The sequence below is a fragment of the Cyprinodon tularosa genome, unplaced genomic scaffold, assembly GCF_016077235.1.
Source record: "Cyprinodon tularosa strain WSP-4 unplaced genomic scaffold, ASM1607723v1 ctg37, whole genome shotgun sequence".
NCBI lineage: Eukaryota > Metazoa > Chordata > Actinopteri > Cyprinodontiformes > Cyprinodontidae > Cyprinodon > Cyprinodon tularosa.
In genome coordinates this window covers 3792233-3811873 of record NW_024039085.1, presented here as the reverse complement: position 1 = coordinate 3811873, position 19641 = coordinate 3792233, and the positions used below count along the sequence as shown (strand labels likewise).

The window sequence follows — 19641 nt, the reverse complement described above, 5'->3', positions numbered from 1 at the left end:
TGTAAGCTTAGAAATGAAGGGGTAGAAAGAATTAATTGTCAATGCCCACCACACATAAAAAACAAAAGCATATCTTGAATTATAAAAACGGACTAAAAAATATTTAATCCCTACCAAAGCACAGATACAGAATGTTTACTAAGGCATATTGAAACTATGGCACTGGAGCAGACAATGTCATGCAAAAATTCTTAACAAACTGATGTATTTGGACCAACTCAACAGAAAATTATATATTGTGACATGACTGGGTATCGGTACAGTGTGCCCTTGATGTGTAATTACAGCTTTAATTACTTTGGGAAAAACAGCCTTTTGCTGCAGTTGTAAAAAAAATAATTTGACAATTATTTTTGGGCAATACGATTTGAAGAAGGCTTATAATGAGATGGGTTAGAGAGCATCTATGAACTATGTCTCAGCTGAATTTAGGTCTGGATTTTGATTATGTCATTCTGGCAATTGAATATGCTTTGATTTCAAATATTAAGTGAAATAAGTGTCAATATCCTCAGTTGTCAATATCCTTATTGTCAATAGGTTTTGAACTCTGACAAACTTCCGTGTCCCGGATGAAAAGTCTATTAAGCGCATGATGCTGCCATTGCCATGTTTCACTTTGGGAAAATGTGCCCTTGAAAAAGTGCATTTTAATATTTTACATCACTCACACATAACAGTTTGTATGCAGTCCATCTTAAAATAGCAATTCCAGTCACATATTCACTCATATCCACACATCTCTAGTGGCAAATGGGACTTCCCTTATGGGTTTCTTTCACAGCAATTACCTTCTTGCCAATCTTCTATAAAGACCAGTTTGTGGAGGGTTACATGCTGGGTCTCTACAGCTCCTTCAGACCTACCATGCACCGTTTCTCAGATTAATGATCTCCTGTTGGCCAGCCTGCTGGTGAAGGTAAACAGCTATATCATGGAAAGTTTGCTGGTAATTGAAAAGCGATATTTGGCATATTCAAATATGTCAGCAGTAAGATTACTTGCCTAGGTGCAACACTTCATTCAGAAAAAAAAAAATAAAAATCCTCATGTGTGTAAAACCCTACTTGGCTATAAAGCATTTTAATCTAATATTGATTTTAATATCACCACACCTTCATTAATGACCTGTCTGTGGTATTATCTGCTCTTTCATATGTTGTTCTCTAGGCTTCTCTAGCAAACCTCAAAGGCCTTCACAGGGCAGGGTTTTTATACTCAGTGTTAAGCCTCTTTACCACTACAATTGTTGGGTTAGCCAACGTTAAAAATCTGCATTTGACTCCCTTCCCATTGGCAAAAAAGCTGGGTCTGACCCCTGCTGGCACACTGCGGGGCCTCTATCCACCCACTGCTGCATATCCCACCACTGATGTCACCAGTGCGACAGAAATCAGGAAAGTAAACAATGGAGAGCCATACAGAAGGAAGCTAATACGTAGTAATTGTTCTTTATTGTTTTCTTATTTTATCTATTTAAATCCCTCACAGCGCTGCACCATGTTTATGGAATGTAAGCAGAGTTGTTTCGACTTGTAAAATCAGATGCAACTGCCGCTGTGTGTCGACATCCGTTCATTGTGCTCAATAGTTTCACGTAAATTAGGGGTTCAACCTGAGTCTGATATTCTCACTGTATGCTGATCAGAGCTGAGCGGCTTGAAGGCAATTTTAACGCATGAAGCTTGTGGAGTCATTTGACCCCGGGTCCCACTGCTACTAAAACCAGATTTTTGCGCTGGTTCTTTGGCTAGTGGAAAAGGGATATTGTTTATACAAAGTTGGAATTCAGAATTGGGGGAAATTTGTTGGACTCTACTTATTAATAAATAAAAAGATTCCTGACCCTGCTGCTGGTGTTTCCTCCTGATCCTGCAGTTCCCTCAATAGCCATCTGTACATTTTGTGTCAGGGTGAACTTTCAGGTGCTTAGATGAGTTTATTACACTCAATAAAGTTATACATAGATTATTAACTATATTATCAAGACCATTCAGTATAACAGGTTTCCTAACTTGAATTTATTTGGACATTGTTTTTTGAGCTTTTAAAAAAAATTTTGGACCGTATGACAGCCTATTGACGTCTAACACATAAGAGTATAGGGTTCTCAGTTATTCAAAAGAGCAGGTAATGTCAAACACATGGCAAGCATGCCACAAACATCAGTAATGTGATTTAAAATCAGTTTGCTGCAACATGTCTGCTCCCTGATCCATTTCCATGTCTCCCCTTGCTGTACTTTGGTATAGCAAGGACACTGCTTGTCATTGCCTTGCTTTGAACCTTGAAGCAGGAAACCTCAGGGTGGGATTGAACTATGCAGGCTCAGGGAGCAGTCAAGCCTCCCGGTAGTGAAATGTGAAAGCAGAAGGACAGCTCAGATGAAGAGTTATAGCTGATGAATGAGGCCTGACACATATTGACAGGCTAAATTTGCAGCAAGCCTTGTTCGGTGTGACACATTTGGGCCATTGGCACAAACACTTTAAAGTAAGTTAAGGTGGGAGTAGGAAAGATGGAGCATGTGAGCAGCCTGTAAAATGACTTAGAAATCCAATCATTTCTCATGGTTAAAATTAGAGTCAGATGGGCTATTAATAGTGAATTATATATCTGCAGAGGATGATTACCTACTGTTATCACATTAAGTATGGCTACTGAGACGTGACTAATTCCCTGCCTATTCTTACCAAGTCTTGTCTGAATCCATACCATTCAGAAAACAGAAGCCATTATAATATTGGTGAGAAAAGACCATATGTATAACAATGATGGCTATACAATAACACAGCTCCTACTTGGGTTGCTTCTACTTAAATGACTATATTATGATTTGATCAGATTATAGGGTTAATTTGTTCCCTTAGCCCAGAGACCTTTAGGAACAAGGTGACTCTGAATTTATTCACACACGGGAATGCAGCAGAACATTTTCCATTAGACTTTTACTGTTATTACCAGAGCTGGGGCAGAAGTAAAAGATTAGGGAGAAATATTTTTTTTTTTATTCTTCATTAAATAGGCTTTAGATTTTGTATAAAATGTAAAAGTATATTTAATAAACTTCAACAACCTTTTTATCTAATTTAAATACACAGAGAAAAACTTCCACTCGCTGTAACGGTAATTGCTACAGCATTTCTCAGTAGCTTTGGTACATTTCTTGAATCATCCCTGACATTTGCAAAACCATGGGTCCATTTCTCAAAACAAATCACAGGTATAGCATAAAACCTGCATAAGTCATTTTCTATCCGAAACTCCTTAATCAATCTCTCAAAAGCCAATCTTTCTCAATGGACGCATCAGTACCACCAGAATGACAAGTCCTTGTGTCATTGTGTACAAACAAGAAAAAATGCTTAGTCATGTTGTCAACGGTGTACTTTAAAGGGGTTTCTGATGTAAATTATGGCTCAAGTTGCAATAGGAAAGTTATTGTAAATTGTATGTCACACCTGAGTGTATGTGGGAGATTGATTGCAAGAGACAGGATTCACATTCATGTCTTACTGTCTGTAAAGACATCAATCCATAGTGCAAACAAAAGAGCTTTCACATGATGTCAGACTTCTGAAAATAAAAATAAAAGGAATTGAACAAGATATTATAATTTAAATGTTGACACTCTCTATTGTGGTTTAAGGAGAACTCACCCCTTATGGTGTGTTCACATCGAATGTGATCTGTGCTTCAAAAATACTTAAACGCTGAAATTTGGATGCTGGGTCAAAAACTGGTCGAGTTGCTTTGATGCTTCGACGCACTGCATTATCTGTGCTGTGGTTGTTTATCTGCTCTGTCCTGTAGCTTGACATTATTTACTTTGCTGAGTTAAAACATTTTTTGACATGTTTTTAAGAGACAATATACACTTCAAAACATCATCTATGTAGTCAGTTCACCTGGATTATGAACCTACTAAAATATGCAGTTCTTGTTCGGAGTGCCACATCACCAGCATATCGGTGAGCAACAGCACTGGTAATCCGCACTGAAAATTCTCTGCTGTGGACAGCCTGTAGGGGATTTCCTGCTGCTGTTCATAGCAGCTGGACGTGAATATAAAGAGTTTTAAGGTTTGTGGTAAAAACTACAAGTTACAGAAGAGGATTAGGGCCACTGAAAAAAAAAAGTTAACTGATTTTTAATTTTTATTTCAGTTTAACATGGGAAAAAATTCAGAATTCTGACTGTTTTCTCAGAATTCTGACTTTTTTCTCGGAATTCTGACTATAATCTCAGAATTCTGACTTTAATCTCAAAATTCTGACTTTAAGAATTCTGACCTTTTTATTGTCAGAATTTAGTCAGAATTCTGAGAAAAAAGTCTGAATTCTGAGATTACAGTCAGAATTCTGAGAAAAAAGTCAGAATTCTGAGGTTAAAGTCAGAATTCTGATTAAAAAGTCAGAATTCAGCCTTTTTTTCCCATACTAAACTGAAATAAAATTTAAAAATGAGTTAACTTTTTTTTTTCCAGTGGCCCTAATCCTCTTCCGTAACAAGTACAGCGTACAATGAAATATTTTTTGTCCACAGGTTGTGACATTTTTAGTTAATTTGGGTATTTATTAATTGTATCGCCATAGTTCATAAAAAAAATGTTTTAATACAGTAATAATGTTCAGAGCTCATTCTCTTTTCCTTGTAGCCTACATAACAATCCATTGTCCCAGCTTTCTATACCATTGGAGTTTAACTCCCCTCTATTTTTTTATTAGTATTTATTTTTCATATGCAGACAGCTCTGCAGAAATTGTCGCAGCTTGTGTTTAATGTCTCTCCCCAAAAAAACCCCATTGGATAAGCCTTTCGGATTGGTTGACCCTGAGGGGTCTAGCAGCAAAAGTTCACATTTCCGAATGCCTAAATGACCAGAACGCTCGGACACGCCACTCCTGATACTTGGATGTGCCGCTGGACCTCTCAACGCTGCCCACATTGACTGGCTTCCTCCCACAGTAGAAAAAACAGGACTGTTAGGTTAGTTGGCTTCTCTACATTGTGCTTAGTTGTGAGTGTGTGTGTTTATGGTTGTTATTTTTGCAGCATAAGGTTTTCCTTGGATGACTAATTCTAGCTTGCAGCGTCCAACATCTGTTTCCTTGTGTAGTGGAGGACTGCTTAGAGCTCTGCTGTTACCATTCAACTCTGCCCCAGTTCGTTTGAGTCTTTTTTAAATCTGTGTGAACATCAGCTATACATTGTCTTCCTGATTATCTTTCTTGATTATCTTTCATTTTTAGGTATTATTTATTCCTTGGTCTAGTTTTAGTTATAGTTATGCTTTCTCTTATCTTTAGGTTAGGTATTCCATACGTTCAGTTATCTCCAGTCCCATCTCAGGATATCAGCACTGATGTTGGTCTGATTCCTCACAAGACGCACCTTCTCAGATCTGCCCCATTCTCATTACTACTCATCTGATTAACCTGCCCCTATCAGTATATAAGTAGCCTTCAGACCAAACATCAGTGCCACTCCACTGGAAATTAAGAGAGTTACATTATTATTAGTTTAATAGTTTAAAACAATTAAGGTAGTAAGGACAATGCAACTTCAACAATTATACAAAGCTGTTGGGAATATAAAATATTTCAGAGTAATGGATTTGGATTGGGATATTGACAAATGAGTTTAAGTGTTTGGGTTAGAGGATAAGAAAACAACCTTGTTTATTCCAATTAGCGCTGTACCTCCATGGTTATATCTCCAAATAAATGTAGACATGAGACTCATTAAAATGAAAAATTATTGGAATCTAAATGAACTAGGGGTAAAATCAGATATATACCTAAGAAATCCATTTTAAATTACCTTAAACTATATTCAGATGGTTCTGAGAATAACACAGGATGTGTAGGAATAGGAATATATATACCAGAATACAAAATCCACATATCGGAACGTCTGTCAGATCATCTATCAGTTTTTACAGCCGATATGGTGGCAGTCATAATAAGCTTACAGTGGGTGGAGGAGGTTCGACCAGAAAGTGTGGTTGTGTGTACCAATTCCAAAGCTGTATTAGAAAGTACTCAGGGAAAAGGAAATAGAAGGCAAGATTTACTATTAGAAATTCAGTACAGATTTTTTAGATTATACCAGGGTGGTATAGATATTTCTTTCTGTTTAGTACCAGCACACGAAGGAGTTAAAGGTAATGAAACTGCAGCCAAATTAGCCAAAAGGGTTTTAGATTGGCCAATAACAGTAACGATTCCATTTGGAAAAGGGGAAGGAAAATCAGTTAAAAAGAGTAAAGAAACATAAATATGGCAACAAAGGTGAGATGAAGATGAGAAAGGAAGATACTTATATAACATACAACAATCAGTATAATTTAAAAACATTAATGAGAAACATAAGTGGGAAGAAATAATAATGACTAGATCAAGAGTTAGTCATACCTATCTCAATGACAATCTTTATTTTACTGGCAAGAAAAATACAGATAAATGTGAGGGATATGGAAGGAACAAAAAGAACATGTACTGATGAATAGTAAAATACATAAGTAGAAAGGATGAGATTAAGGACAGTAGTAGAAAGGGACAAACAGGAATGGAGTCTTAAAGGATTATTGGAAAAGGAACAATATAGGACAATATACTGTCTGAAAAGCTGTACTTAACGAAGTTTCAGTAAAAGTTGTCTAAGTATAAATGGAATGTAGGGGATCTGAAACTAGGTTACTACACACTCATGTGCAGTACGTAGTGGTATGCAATTTAAAGTCGGTTGCGATCTGCCATAAAAGAAAAGAAGAACATCAGTTCCAGATTTTTATGAGCCATCTGTGAGATCTATTCCAGCATTCTGATTCCTCACTTCCTGCCTGTTTGCCTCCACCTGATCTGTCCCTGTTTCTAAGCCTGCCTGACCCCTGTCTGAAGTGACTGCCTGCCTGTACTACCTGACCCTGATCTGTTTGTCTCCCTGCCCGTTGCCTAACCTGGAACTGTTTCTTGACCTCATCCTGGATTTCCCTCTGGTGCTTCATTGGACATATGATCGCCTGCCTTTGACCCTGGACTTTGCCCCCAACCACAGATTCTGGTTAGTCCTCCTGTTCCTATTGTCTTCACGGTTCTGACCCTCTGCCTGACCACGAATTATCGTAACTCGGCTGTACTTATTCTCTGGGACTTGTGACAGCAAAATCAGTGCTACCGTCAACCAGTTCGAACCAAACCTCGTGGTTATTCTCAGACTGAGGAATTGGAGAAGGTTAGTGACCATTACAATTGTAATTGATGCATATCGTAACACTTACATGGTCATTAATCATCTGTCTCGATGTCCAGAGGTTCCTGCCCTAGTTGCTGACACCACCTTCGGAGTTTTGTTTCAATACACTGTTAACCTTTAACATTGGTTGACTGGTCTAAATTCTGGGGGCATCTTTTCTGATGATTACATTCTCTTATCCTCTAGTTTTTTTCCCTGTCTCATTCCTTATTTTGTAGTCATTAGTTTTACTACCCCTTTAGCCTTATTTATTTTATAGAATAGAATAGAATAGAATATCCCTTTATAGTCATACAATGGGGAAATTCTGGTGTTTAAAGCAGCAAAAAGATTATAGAAAAAATTGACGCACAAATGTGGACCTTAGAAAAATGTATAAGAATAACATAATAGTGAGGCGTTAAAAGATAAAGAATAAAATACTGTACTGTAATCTAGTTACCTTTAGATTGTGTTGTTTCTCCCTGGTTATTCTTTGTTGCCCCCTAGCATCCATTACTTTCTTCTTAGGTCCTTCTAGTTTCTCTGTCTACACCTGCTCCATATCAGCTAATTAGTCCTCCCATTGTTTCTGTCCCCCATATATACACCTCCTGTTCAGTTACTCATTGCTGGATCGTCATCATTCTTTAGGTTATTCCTCCTAGTCTCTCCTAGTTTTTTGGTTCTTGAGTTTTCTTGTTGATCGGTTCTGGACTATGGTACAAAATCGATCTCGTATGGAATACTTTTGTATTTTTACTTCTTGGGTCCAAAATCTGCCAACCCTGACACTCACAATCTAACAAAGGAACACACAAGCATCACAGCTATACTACATATACAGAGAGACAGACAGACAAACAGAGATATTCAAAATTGTTTACTTACCATTACATATAAGCATACAAGTTTGTATTTGTTAGATGTTTTAGTAATAATTCACATTGCTGTTGTATTATAAAGCTGCATACTTCAACAAACTCTTAAAAAAACTAGAAAAAGGAAAATCCATCCATCCATTTTCTGACATCCTTAATCCCAAGCGGGGATGCGAGGGGTGCTGGTGCCTATCTCCAGCTGTCTACGGGCAAGAGGTGGGGTACACCCTGGACAGGTCACCAGTCCATCACAGGGCAACACAGAGACAAACAGGGCAAACAACCATTCACAAAAACACACTCACACTGACTATAGAGAAGCCAATTAACCTAACAGTCATGTTTTTTGACTTTGGGAGGAAGCCGGAGTACCCAGAGGGAACCCACGCATGCTCAGGGAGAAAATGCAAACTCCATGCAGAAAGACCCCGAGCTGGGAATCAAACCCAGAACCTTCTTGCTGCAAGGCAGCAGTGCTACGCACTGCCCCACTGAGCAGCCCTGAAATGGGACATATTTATCTATAATGTTTATAGCAGGAAATTCTGTAGATGGTAGTATTTCAGGATATATTAATTTTGAGAAAGTGACGAACTAGATTTTGGTAGTACACAGTCAAGACACCACACTTTACCTTTGCTCTGCTAATACTGTATTGAAACCTATGCCAGTTTTTGACAAATAAGATGCAGTGCGTTTACAAAAAAATCATCAGGCAACATCCATATAACTAAGTAGCACAATGGTTATGAATTTTAAAAGCTTGCTGGTTTCCAGAGGCTCAGCATGTCAGAAATTCAGCTCAGTTTTAAAGATTGCTGTTACAAATCCATGTTTTGCTGAATGGTTTCCGGTGCTAATAACAGCAATCAACAAAGTGAATTTTAACAAAGTTGTTAGTAAGAAGACATATAGCAATGGATGGCAATTTATCAAAACTACTAATGTCTACACAATGAACAGATTGAAAGCTCATGCAGATTGATCTATGTATAGGTAAAGCTTTTTTGTGGTGCAGCAATAATGTAATAATTTCTATTTCCTGTACTTATGTGAATGTGCTGTCTTAGCTGTCTTTCACAGAGCTCCTTTTCACGGTAAGTGTTTCTGACTCGTTCTTTGCTCCGCCCTCATGTAGCGAAATTAAGCTGATCCCTGCTAGATCTAAGTTTAAATATCTTAAAATCAAAGTCCTTAATGAAGTATTTAAATATTCTGAATTCATACACATTCCACAAACATTTTTTGAAATCATAGGCACTGGATTAGCAGGGGTCAGCTTTATTTTGGTACATTGCTACTTAAACAGATGCATAAAAGAATAAACTCAGGATCTTGGTTTTAATAAATCAAAACTTCAAGTTTTAAAAAAAGCTACAAAACCAAATAAAGACTGAAATTCTGGTAAGGTTTTTTTCATTTGTGTGCTACCTAAAGGTTATTAGTTACATTTTGAACATGATTGATAATCAGCCCCTCTAGTTTTTAGAGGGTATAGGCAATAAGAACCTCAATTTGTTGCTTCTTACATTTATTTAGAGAGACATTTAGATGAGATTTATTGTTTATTGTGTCTGATTTGATTGCCAGACACAACTTTTATTGCTCTGCACCTAGTATAAGGTTTATGACCACTGTTTGCCTGTGTAAACCCTAACAATGCTGTTAGTGGCTGCCCTGAAAAGTGTCTCTTTAATATGCATTCAGCAGCATGTTTGAAGTAGAAAACAATTGCATGAAGCAGATAGATGTCTTCATCATTTTTGGCTGTATTAATTGCTAAATTAGATATGTAACTCTTAAACTCTAATGAGCTGTACTCGCATAACTCTTTTATCATGTCTGAGGATTCAAAGAGCATCATACCACCATCAGACAGTCATATGGTGACAGTGGTTGGCTGCAGTTAGCTTGTGAATCAGTGAGCAAAAATGTTTATTCAACTACAATTTCTTTAACCAACATTCAACCTCAAGACCCAAAAACCAAAAAAGAATGGTTATTTCACAAATGCCATTTTGTTTTGCAATAGGATTTGACTAACAAAAAAAAAACAACTTTAAATTTGCCAATGATGAGATGAAGAAATATAAATAATTAACCATGGTTAAACAAAAAAAAATTATATAATAAAATAAAGGCTCAAGAGGTCGGATATGTTTTGTTGATTTCTATAAAATGGCAGCAAAAGATTCAGGTTAAAAAAAAATTGAAAAAGGTTGTGGAGGATAGACTGGTGCCTGGCTGTATGGCAGTCATTTCTGCAACACAAGGTCAGAACACTGTGGGGAGCTGTGCACACTCGTCTGCTAATTACATACTTCTCTGTGTCTTGTCAGTCCTGAAACGCTGAGGCCACAGGACAATCTGGCAACCCCCCAGCAGAAGGCAACTAACACAAGCAAACAAAGAGCCAGGGGAAGGAAGGAGGAACACATGCAGCCTAATTATGTTTACCTAAAACTTTACCAAGGAGAGCATCTGTGGGTCAGAGAGCTTGTCTCACAAGAAGAAAAACCATTTGAAATTTTATTAACTGCAAAAGAAGTTTGTCATTTAGAGCCCGACTTATTCAACCAGATAGAAGTTTAAAATTTATTATTCAGTGTGAACTGTTCCTCATGTGGGTAATGGATCTTTAAAGCTAGGTGAAACAAGATCTCTACTGTAGGTAACACAGATGAGTGCTGGCCTACAAATGCCATTGAGGTTACCGCAGGAAATGCCTTTTGTGACTTTCCATCCACTCAGCAATACACCAACATTGACTTATACAAGATCTAAAAATGAAAACAAGTTAGCATGCCCATTACTCTTTGATTGATTAAATAGTATTAAAAAAAATTCTCTATGGTGTGGGAATATCACAATACACTGTCAGCGTTCTCTTTTTCAGGATATCATATTCTTTCAATGTTTCTCAAGTCTGTTTTCTCTGACACTTCACCCTGCAGTGAACATCTTGTATCCACCAATGCAACTTCAATTACCCACAAGATAACACAGAGTACACTCTCCCTGTCCCATAGGAGACGTATCTGCAAAGCGATACTACATCACATGCTCATACTCAGAATTGTGGTGTCTCAGGTGTCACGGGGAGCTTTAAATAACACACCAGTTTTAAAAATGGAAAATTAGCTAATTGCAGTGAAAGGATGCTTTGGTTAATAGAACTCAACAGCAATATGGTTGAATAAGTTTTTGTGGAAAGCAGCAATTTATTTACAATTGAAATTTTTACACACCTATTGTAAATACAACAGACATTACTATTATGTTTTTCTAATCTAAATGCTCTAATATCAAAGATCTTATTTCAAAGACTGAACAAATTAAAACCACACATAGAGCACAATTTACAAATATTTTAGCCGAAGTAGTGTTTTGTAGTTTTTATTGATCAAAAATGATCATGTGATACAGAAAAGGAGTCTTGTTTGAACGCTTGGGAATACACTACAAATATCTGTGTGGACAATGTATAAAACATTGATGTGGGTTGGAGGGTGTTGCAGTCATTTCATTTATCTCTCTCCTACTGACTTCTTCAAGCCAAGACCTATAGCCTGCACTGAGATAATTGGCAGTTGAGTGTAAAAGCTCTAGATTTACAGGTCTACATTCCTACCCTCACCTTTGGCCGGCAACCTGGTTTCTATCTGCCTTAGAAAAAAGGTGAGGAGCTCCGTATTAAGGGGAGTGAATCTGGTGACTCCAACCTCTGTTCTGGATTTCCCCTGACGCCTCCCTCCAAAAGGTGTTCCAGGCACGTCCCAATAGGAGGGGGCTCAGAGGATAGTCCAAGTCATGCTGGAGGGGCTACGATTCTGGGAACACCCAAAGAGAAGCTGGAGGAGGAGTAGCTGGACATCTCCTTTGATCTATTTGTGCCCCCAAACAAATACTGGAAAAGCTGAAGAGAATGAGTATTATTTTAAAGGCATAATACAAACCAGTTTTATAGAATAGAATTATTACATTTTTAAACACTTGAAAGTGATTACGACGTCAGTCATGAAACATGTTTTTTTTTTCTCCTTATGATTCTGAAGAATATAATGTGAAATTAATAGAATACATTTGATCATTGGCTTTCCAAAGCTTTCCCTTTTCTGTCACTCCTGTCACCCCTGGACCCGCCTCTAAAATTGGGGTCTACCTGCTCCTCTCTGGACTGATTATTTGAATAAGCATCTGTATAGCATTAGTTGGTCAGGCGAGGTATAGTACTGTACATGGTGGCTACCGCTTCCTCAGCCCTCATTACATGGAATCAGAGTTGTGATTAATATTTTATGTTTAAAATATTTTTTAACCAACAGCAGGGCAATTTTTTTCACAAGTCCCTGCAAAGTTTGGAGTTTTTATTGTTTCCCCTACACACTGAACATGTACAGAGTAAAGCAAACCTACCAAACTCAAACAGAACCAACAGCTGCCAGTGTGAGAGACCTGCCAACAGGGACAACAGTTGTTGGTGATATTTTCCCATCAACTGAGCTGAGTGCAAGTCAATATTAACAAAAGTCCAAGTGGGTTCTATAAGTGGTAAACAGGTCAGTTCTTCCCCACACACTAAACAGTTAATATTTCTTTTTTAGAGGCTGGTTTAGTTTTTTAAGCTTCCAGATGAGCATAGATTCCACTGCCTTTTATTTAGTATATTTAAGTACGCTTAGATTACCATTACGTGTTAGAACTTAGACCAGGTAAACATTTAATAAAGTTCTATCATTCCGTAATAGCTGTTATACTAAATGTGCAATTACCAAAAAAATTTACTTTTTTTAGTTTTCCAAAGGTTCACTTTGGCTATTTGTAAAAATTAGTAATTGCATCTAAGTCTGTTTTATTGTTTTTAACTTGATATCCTGCAACATAAAACTAAATCGGAGAAATGTAAACAAATACAATTGTTTAATCCAAAATAAATCTTTGAATTTACTTTTTGATAGATTATGGGGATAACTTTATTTATAATCATACAATTTTCTCTACCATACCAGAGATACATATTGAATTAAAAAAGTGGGTCACCTACTAAATCTTGACAGATATAATAAGATCTAACTGCATATTTATTAACACATATGCTTAAACACATGACCCACTTATGTTTTGTGACAGAAACCACACTATTGTTGCTGCAAATAAATGTCTTTGGGAATTTTAAGTCTCTAAGAGTAGATTACTGTAAGTGATTACCAGATGAGAAGAGGAAGCCATATTGCAGTCTTATTTAGTCAATGGAGCTCAACTTCATGGAGACACAGGGGATACTGTTTTTAACCAATTAATCATATGCTGTTCAAAGCTCACAGGGACTGGCTACATCCTGCATATTATTCTATTGTCCCACCTTCATATTATTTTAAATCATCTATGATTGATGGGTCAAGGAATGAAATAAATCTCCAAGAGAGCGCAGCTGCACAAATGACCAATAACATCAGTCCATCACACACTGATTTATGTTGCAATTTCCTTTAGAGGGAGACTTTCTGCAGGTTTCTTTAAAAAAAGATGTTCACAAAGAAAGGTAAGAAATATACTGTTCAAACTGGGACAAGAGTTTTTCTGTGGATAAGACCACAGCAAAGGATCAAACAGAGAGCAACAGCAACATTTTGCTTAGTAAACATTACAACAAGTATGAATTGCATCAATTGGATTCTCTGGGGGTCCATCCTTAAAAATGTGTTGCTGTTAAACCACAAATAAAATGTGCAGTATAGTTAATATGAACTGGCAATATTTTAGGATGAGACCCATTGAATTCCTATACAACTAAATATTACAGCAACTTACAGATCATAAGGAACAAGTGGTTCCAGTATTTTAACATACCATACAAGTAAACTTAGGCAAAACTGAACTTTTAATATAAACTAGTATAATTCTCCTAAGGAGACAACACTTGGACTTTTGACGAAAACACTATTGACAGCTCTGAAGGTGCTCCTGAAACTAACTGATTTACTTTCATGGATTTCACGGAAGAATCTCTAATTAAATATGGCAGCCCGGCAGTTTTTGCGGGCACAAAAAAACATTTTGTCTCGGCACAAGAAATTATAATGGCAAGTTTAAAATGTAAATTATAAATTAAGTTAGCGCCGCTTTGCTCCTGCATTAAATGCTCATGCAACCTCTGTAAATCTGGAGTCAGTATTGATCCTGCTACGGCAGCTGCTGCATAAACTTAAAACAGATTAAGGGAAGCAGGCCACAGCACACATTTGTGTGTGTTTTTTTTATTTGTTTGTTGTTTTCTTAAGTCAGTGCAGTTCTAGCAGAACAGGAGAGACCTGACAGGTTGGTAAACCAGAAATCAGCTCAAATCGATTGCTACATTAACATTATTTATTCACATTTTTTTTATCAGGGTGTCTTACTTCAGTTGTAAATCAGGAAAGGGTGTGTGACTACATAGCTCTTTGTCCTATGTTGGTGTCCTATGATTGACTTGTGACTTGCCCATAGTAAACCATGCCACACACCCAGTGACCCCTAGACATGCATTAGTTCTCCTCGACATTGAATCAACTCTCTTTTATGCCATTACAGATCACATACCAATTGTGCAAAGTGTTAAAAAAACACCCTGCCTGCTTTAATTTTGTAAAATGCAATAAAGGAAAACTAAGTGTTGTCTGTTTACAGAAGTTAGCATTACTCTCTGTCATCAATAGGTGCACCAGTAAAGGTCCCACTGATAGAGACAACAAATGCAAACTACATAACCTGCTAGAAATCTGACTGGAATATTTAGGATTCTCTAAATAATCTAAGTTCAAATTGCTATATGGACACAGTTACTGTATTAATAACAATAGATACATCAAAGGTTATTTTAATTTTTATGGTACAATTTTTAAACTAACAGTAATTGTAACGTCTAACTATAAGAATAAAAAAGGAGGCCCGGAAAGTCTAGGAACGGTTCTGCAGTGGTAGATGATCAATACATTCAAATGTCATCCTTGAATAGGTTTTAGATTTGATTTTCAAAATGCATTTTAATATTACTAGCTGTTTTTTTTCACTAATAAAATTTTCAATCAGCTAGTTTGCTACTCAGTGAATCAGTGGGTAGGACTGCTGCATTGCAGCAAGAAGGTTCCGCGTTTGATTTCCAGCCTGGGATCTCTCTGCATGAAGTTTGCACGTTCTCCCTGAGCATGCGTGGGTTCTCTCTGGGTACTCTGGCTTCCTCCCACAGTCCAACACCATGACTATTAGGCTAATTGGCTTCTCTAAATTCTCCTTAGGTGTGAGTGTGTGCGTCCCTGTTTGTCCCTGTTTTGCCCTGTGATGGAATGGCGAACTGTTCAGGATGGACCCCTCGCAACCCTATCAGGGATAAAGCGTAATGGAAAATGGATGGATGGATAGTTTGCTATGATTACTAATAGGAAAAAAAACATTTTGCCGTGGCTCGTAGCAAGTCATACAAATATTAGTAGTTCATATTATTATAATGATATATTTTAATATAAAATAGTTGTAAAGCTAAACAAACAAAGAAATATTTAGATCAGTTACGAATGGAAATTAAATATTTCTATTCTCTCTCAATATCTGACAATATAACACAGTCTTTTTGTATTTATGTTAAACAAAAAGAAAAAAAAAACTGCCAACAGGATAAATTTTCATTCAGTATACTACACAACTGGCGACCCGTCCAGCATGTACCCCGCCCCTCGCCCGTAGGCAACTGGAGATAGGCACTAACACCCCATGCGACCCCAGCAGGGATGGATATATAACAGCCAGCTGCATGACAACAAGTCTAAGTTTACATTTGGTGTCCTATAAGGGTTTTATCAATGAGTTTATATAGATGCTGTAGGCAAGAAGAATCTGTTGTAGCTGTCCGTCTTACAGCAGTTCTGACAGAAGACGCTGTAGTTGCACGACAGTCTGAGGAAGAAGATGTTCAGGGCACCTGTATCTCATACTGGTACCCCAACAGATGATGGCAGGAGTGATCATACTATCAACAACAGATGAACAACATCTTCAACAAGTCAGGAGGTACTTATGATGCTCAAACCACTCTGGTTGTTGGGGCACAAACCAAAGCTTTAATCCAGAAACTGCCAAGTACCTAAACTTCCTGCAGAAGAGAATTCTGCTCTGTTCTTACTGATAGACAGCTTCATGATTGTGTCTCAGATGTCAACCGACCAGGTTAAAAATTATGTATTTATACTCCTCCACATTTCTTCTCCCGTAATAGTAAGAGTGTATTAACTTTTTTCTGTTTCTCCTAACATCTACAACAATCTACCTTGTTTTATTTAGATACAAGATGAAAATATTATTCTATTATATAAAATCATGCCACAACTATATATTATTCTAATATATAAAATCCTGCCACAACTTCTATCTGTGACCTCTGCATATAAACAAACCATTCAAATTAATTTGAGGGACTCTGACTAAACCAGCAGTGTGTGCTGTGATCACATTTATGTCTTCTTTGTTAAAAAATACCCTTTAAAGATAAATTACCTACCGTTTCACTTGGTCATAACGAGGAATTTTAAAATTTATTTAATTACTGGGCAGCACTTTAACAGGGTGGTAATTGCAATAATATTGCTTAAAATCTCTGTGGACAATATTGATTAAAATTTAACCAAAGTTCTTTTGACACTATTCTCTGTTTACGATTCTAAAATGTCCCCTCCACTGTCTGAGCTTAAGTACCTCAGCCCCTAAAAATATACCTCAAATGTGAACATTAAGGGCATTTAGCATTGCATTTGGAAAAGTTTTCATTCCCAGACACTTTTCAAAAACATTTTTATTTTCTACTTCTACTATTTCTACAACAATGGTCAAACCGGAGACATCATTGCTTAGGGCACAGGTAAATAAATCCCTGGAAAGAAAAGATTGTGTATTGTCTGTGCATGACCAAAGCAAAGACAACCAACTAAGGCTCTTAGCTCAAATACACTTACTTCTCCAAGAAAATGTATTTGTTTTCTGAGGACATTTGTTTATAGCCAAATATTTGCCAAAAAAAAATGGAATAGTGAGTTTCAGTGTTTATAACCATTGATTGAATGCTGATTGGGGTTTTCTGGTTTGGCCCAACAGAGAGCAGTAGGGAGCGGGCAAGCTTAAAGACACAAAACTCACCACCCACATAAGGTAAACTCATTACCTCTTTAAGAGTACTGTGCTTGTAAAGGAAACAAGTAAATCAGCAAATATGATGCTGTGATTTTTTGCTTCTTAAAAAGATACAAACTGTTTCAGTTTTCCTGCAGTGAACCTGCTTCCAGCTGTTTCCATTTTATGTACTGCTGAAAATAAAGTCAAGGGGAGCCATGTTTGAAGAGCTCTACACTTTTCCTAACTAATCATTGAAGGCATCACTACCAATCAGTAAATACTGAGTATGACCCAGGGCATTGCACACGTTCACAACCTTCCATTATATTTCATGTGATGTTGTGACTACAAATCAGTCAGTCTTTTATGTGCATGCAGTTAATTTCTAGTTAGGTGGTCTTGAAATCCCTGGGTAAATAAACTTGATTATGTAATTCACATGCAAATCTTCTCATGACATCAGCTGGCTTTTCAACATGTCAGGAGGCACTTACGCTCAAACAAAACAGACCATTCTGGTTGTTGGGGCACAAACCAAAGCTTTAATTCAGAAACTGCCAATTCAGTGCTCACTACTTTGATTGCTTGACAACTCAATTGCACTTACTTTTATCACCAGATTGCTTCATGGTCAAACACAGCAAGAAGCTGGTACAAGTTGATAACACTAGAAGTTATACAGTCACATGGATAGAGCCATGTTTTAGAGCTTTCTAAAGAGGACATAAATGTATATAAATATATATATATAAATATATGTGTGTGTATAGCTACAAAAGCATATCTATCTATCTATCTATCTATTGATAGATGAGAGGGACACATAAAAAGAGAGAGACAGAAAAAGAGAAAGAGAGAACTACAAATTAGTATAGTGCTAACTTGTGAAAAGTTAACATGAGCCAAGAGGGACCAACCAAGGTCTGATTACTAAAGTGGTACAAGATTGTTGTGACAGAGCACACTTAGTGTGGCAACAATTACATAATGAAATGAAAATACTCCTAGTTTGAATTAAACTTGAAATCTGCTTGGTGCAACTTGGAGAAAAACTAGAATTAATAAAATCTTTTGTAAAACTTTAAGCTTCTAATGGCTTTTGAAAGTGGGTATGGAGAGGTGATTCAAGTTTGTTTGCTCCTACCATGCTGAGTTGCACCAACAGCCAAAACAATATTGCAGAGAAAGTACACATCCCCATGACAACACAATTCCCTGACTACAGCAGCCCCCCCAAGCAGGACAAAGAGCTTTGACCTCCTCCATTCCTCTACACACAGAACCTGCTTTTTTTTTTGCCAACATTTCGCTGCCCATGCTCCAATGGGTCAGAAAGGTTTATGTAGCACAAAAGTAATCTACACGATACTGGGCAGGTGTTTTAGGGCTGTGGTTGATGGATGTACACTCAGCTTTGTTTTTATTTTCTTTCACTCATATTTCTTTTTCTCAGTAATAGAACACACCTCTTAAGCTGATTTCCAGTGAAGCTTTTCATTAACTATCAGGGAATTTGATCATGAGAAATGCTTCTTTACAGGGACTCCAATAATTTTCATCCCTATACACTAACTCCTAACAAAGGCTGCAGCTGCAAATCCTCCCTGCTCATAATGACATGCATGGTTTTACCAGATGGAGAAGTACTGGTTTCATCAAGAAAAAAAAAAAAAAACTTTTCCCAATTTCATTTAATGAATTAAACCATTACACTTTCAGAACATGTAGAATTCTGGTAATAAAGAAAATACATTTACATTTAGAAATATCAAAAATGATGAGTACGTACAGCGACACCATACAGTACTTTAATCAGTCAAGGCAGATTTGAGTGCATGCAATAAAGAATGACCTTAAAATGGCACAGAATGATCTCATGGTAATTTGAGAAATTAGTTTAGTCCATTGGTATGCCAGTCTATGGCCGCATACGACATATCAATTAATTCTACAGCAAGAAGGACAGTGCGGTCTAAAACACTCTTACATCTAATAGCGATATGGCAGAACAGCCACACAGAAAATTCAGCTTTGTTCATACCTCTGGGACATGGCAAACGAAAAATGAAAAGCCTAAAATAATTGATTGCCTGACAAAAGAAAGTGGAGCTTGTTGATGTCCTGTGTATGGACTATATGTCTGCTGGAAATAGCAATACTCACCTTCTCTCCATCGATTGCCTTTTGCCCTTCTAATCCAAGTTCCCCCTGCAATAAAAAAAAATTGAAGTATAAAAGACATATTTCTAGATATCAATTTTTATGCAGCATTTTTTAGCTGATAGATAACTGCAAAACTGCAACTTTAGGGTAGTTTATAACATATGTGTGTTTATATAGCTGTGAATAAGTAATTGGAGCTTTACTAGCTGAATGTTTTTCACAT

The 19641-nt window shown here is 37.1% G+C and overlaps 1 protein-coding gene across 1 annotated transcript in view; it reads right to left on the bottom strand.

The window, feature by feature from the left end:
- LOC119790728 (collagen alpha-1(XIX) chain) overlaps nucleotides 1-19641 on the bottom strand; it is a 178731-nt gene that overhangs the window by 120779 nt on the left and 38311 nt on the right. Inside the window, exon 10 of the mRNA XM_038296417.1 lies at nucleotides 19419-19463. Coding sequence (XP_038152345.1) covers nucleotides 19419-19463 — 45 coding nt within the window. The remainder of the gene's footprint in view (nucleotides 1-19418; nucleotides 19464-19641) is intronic.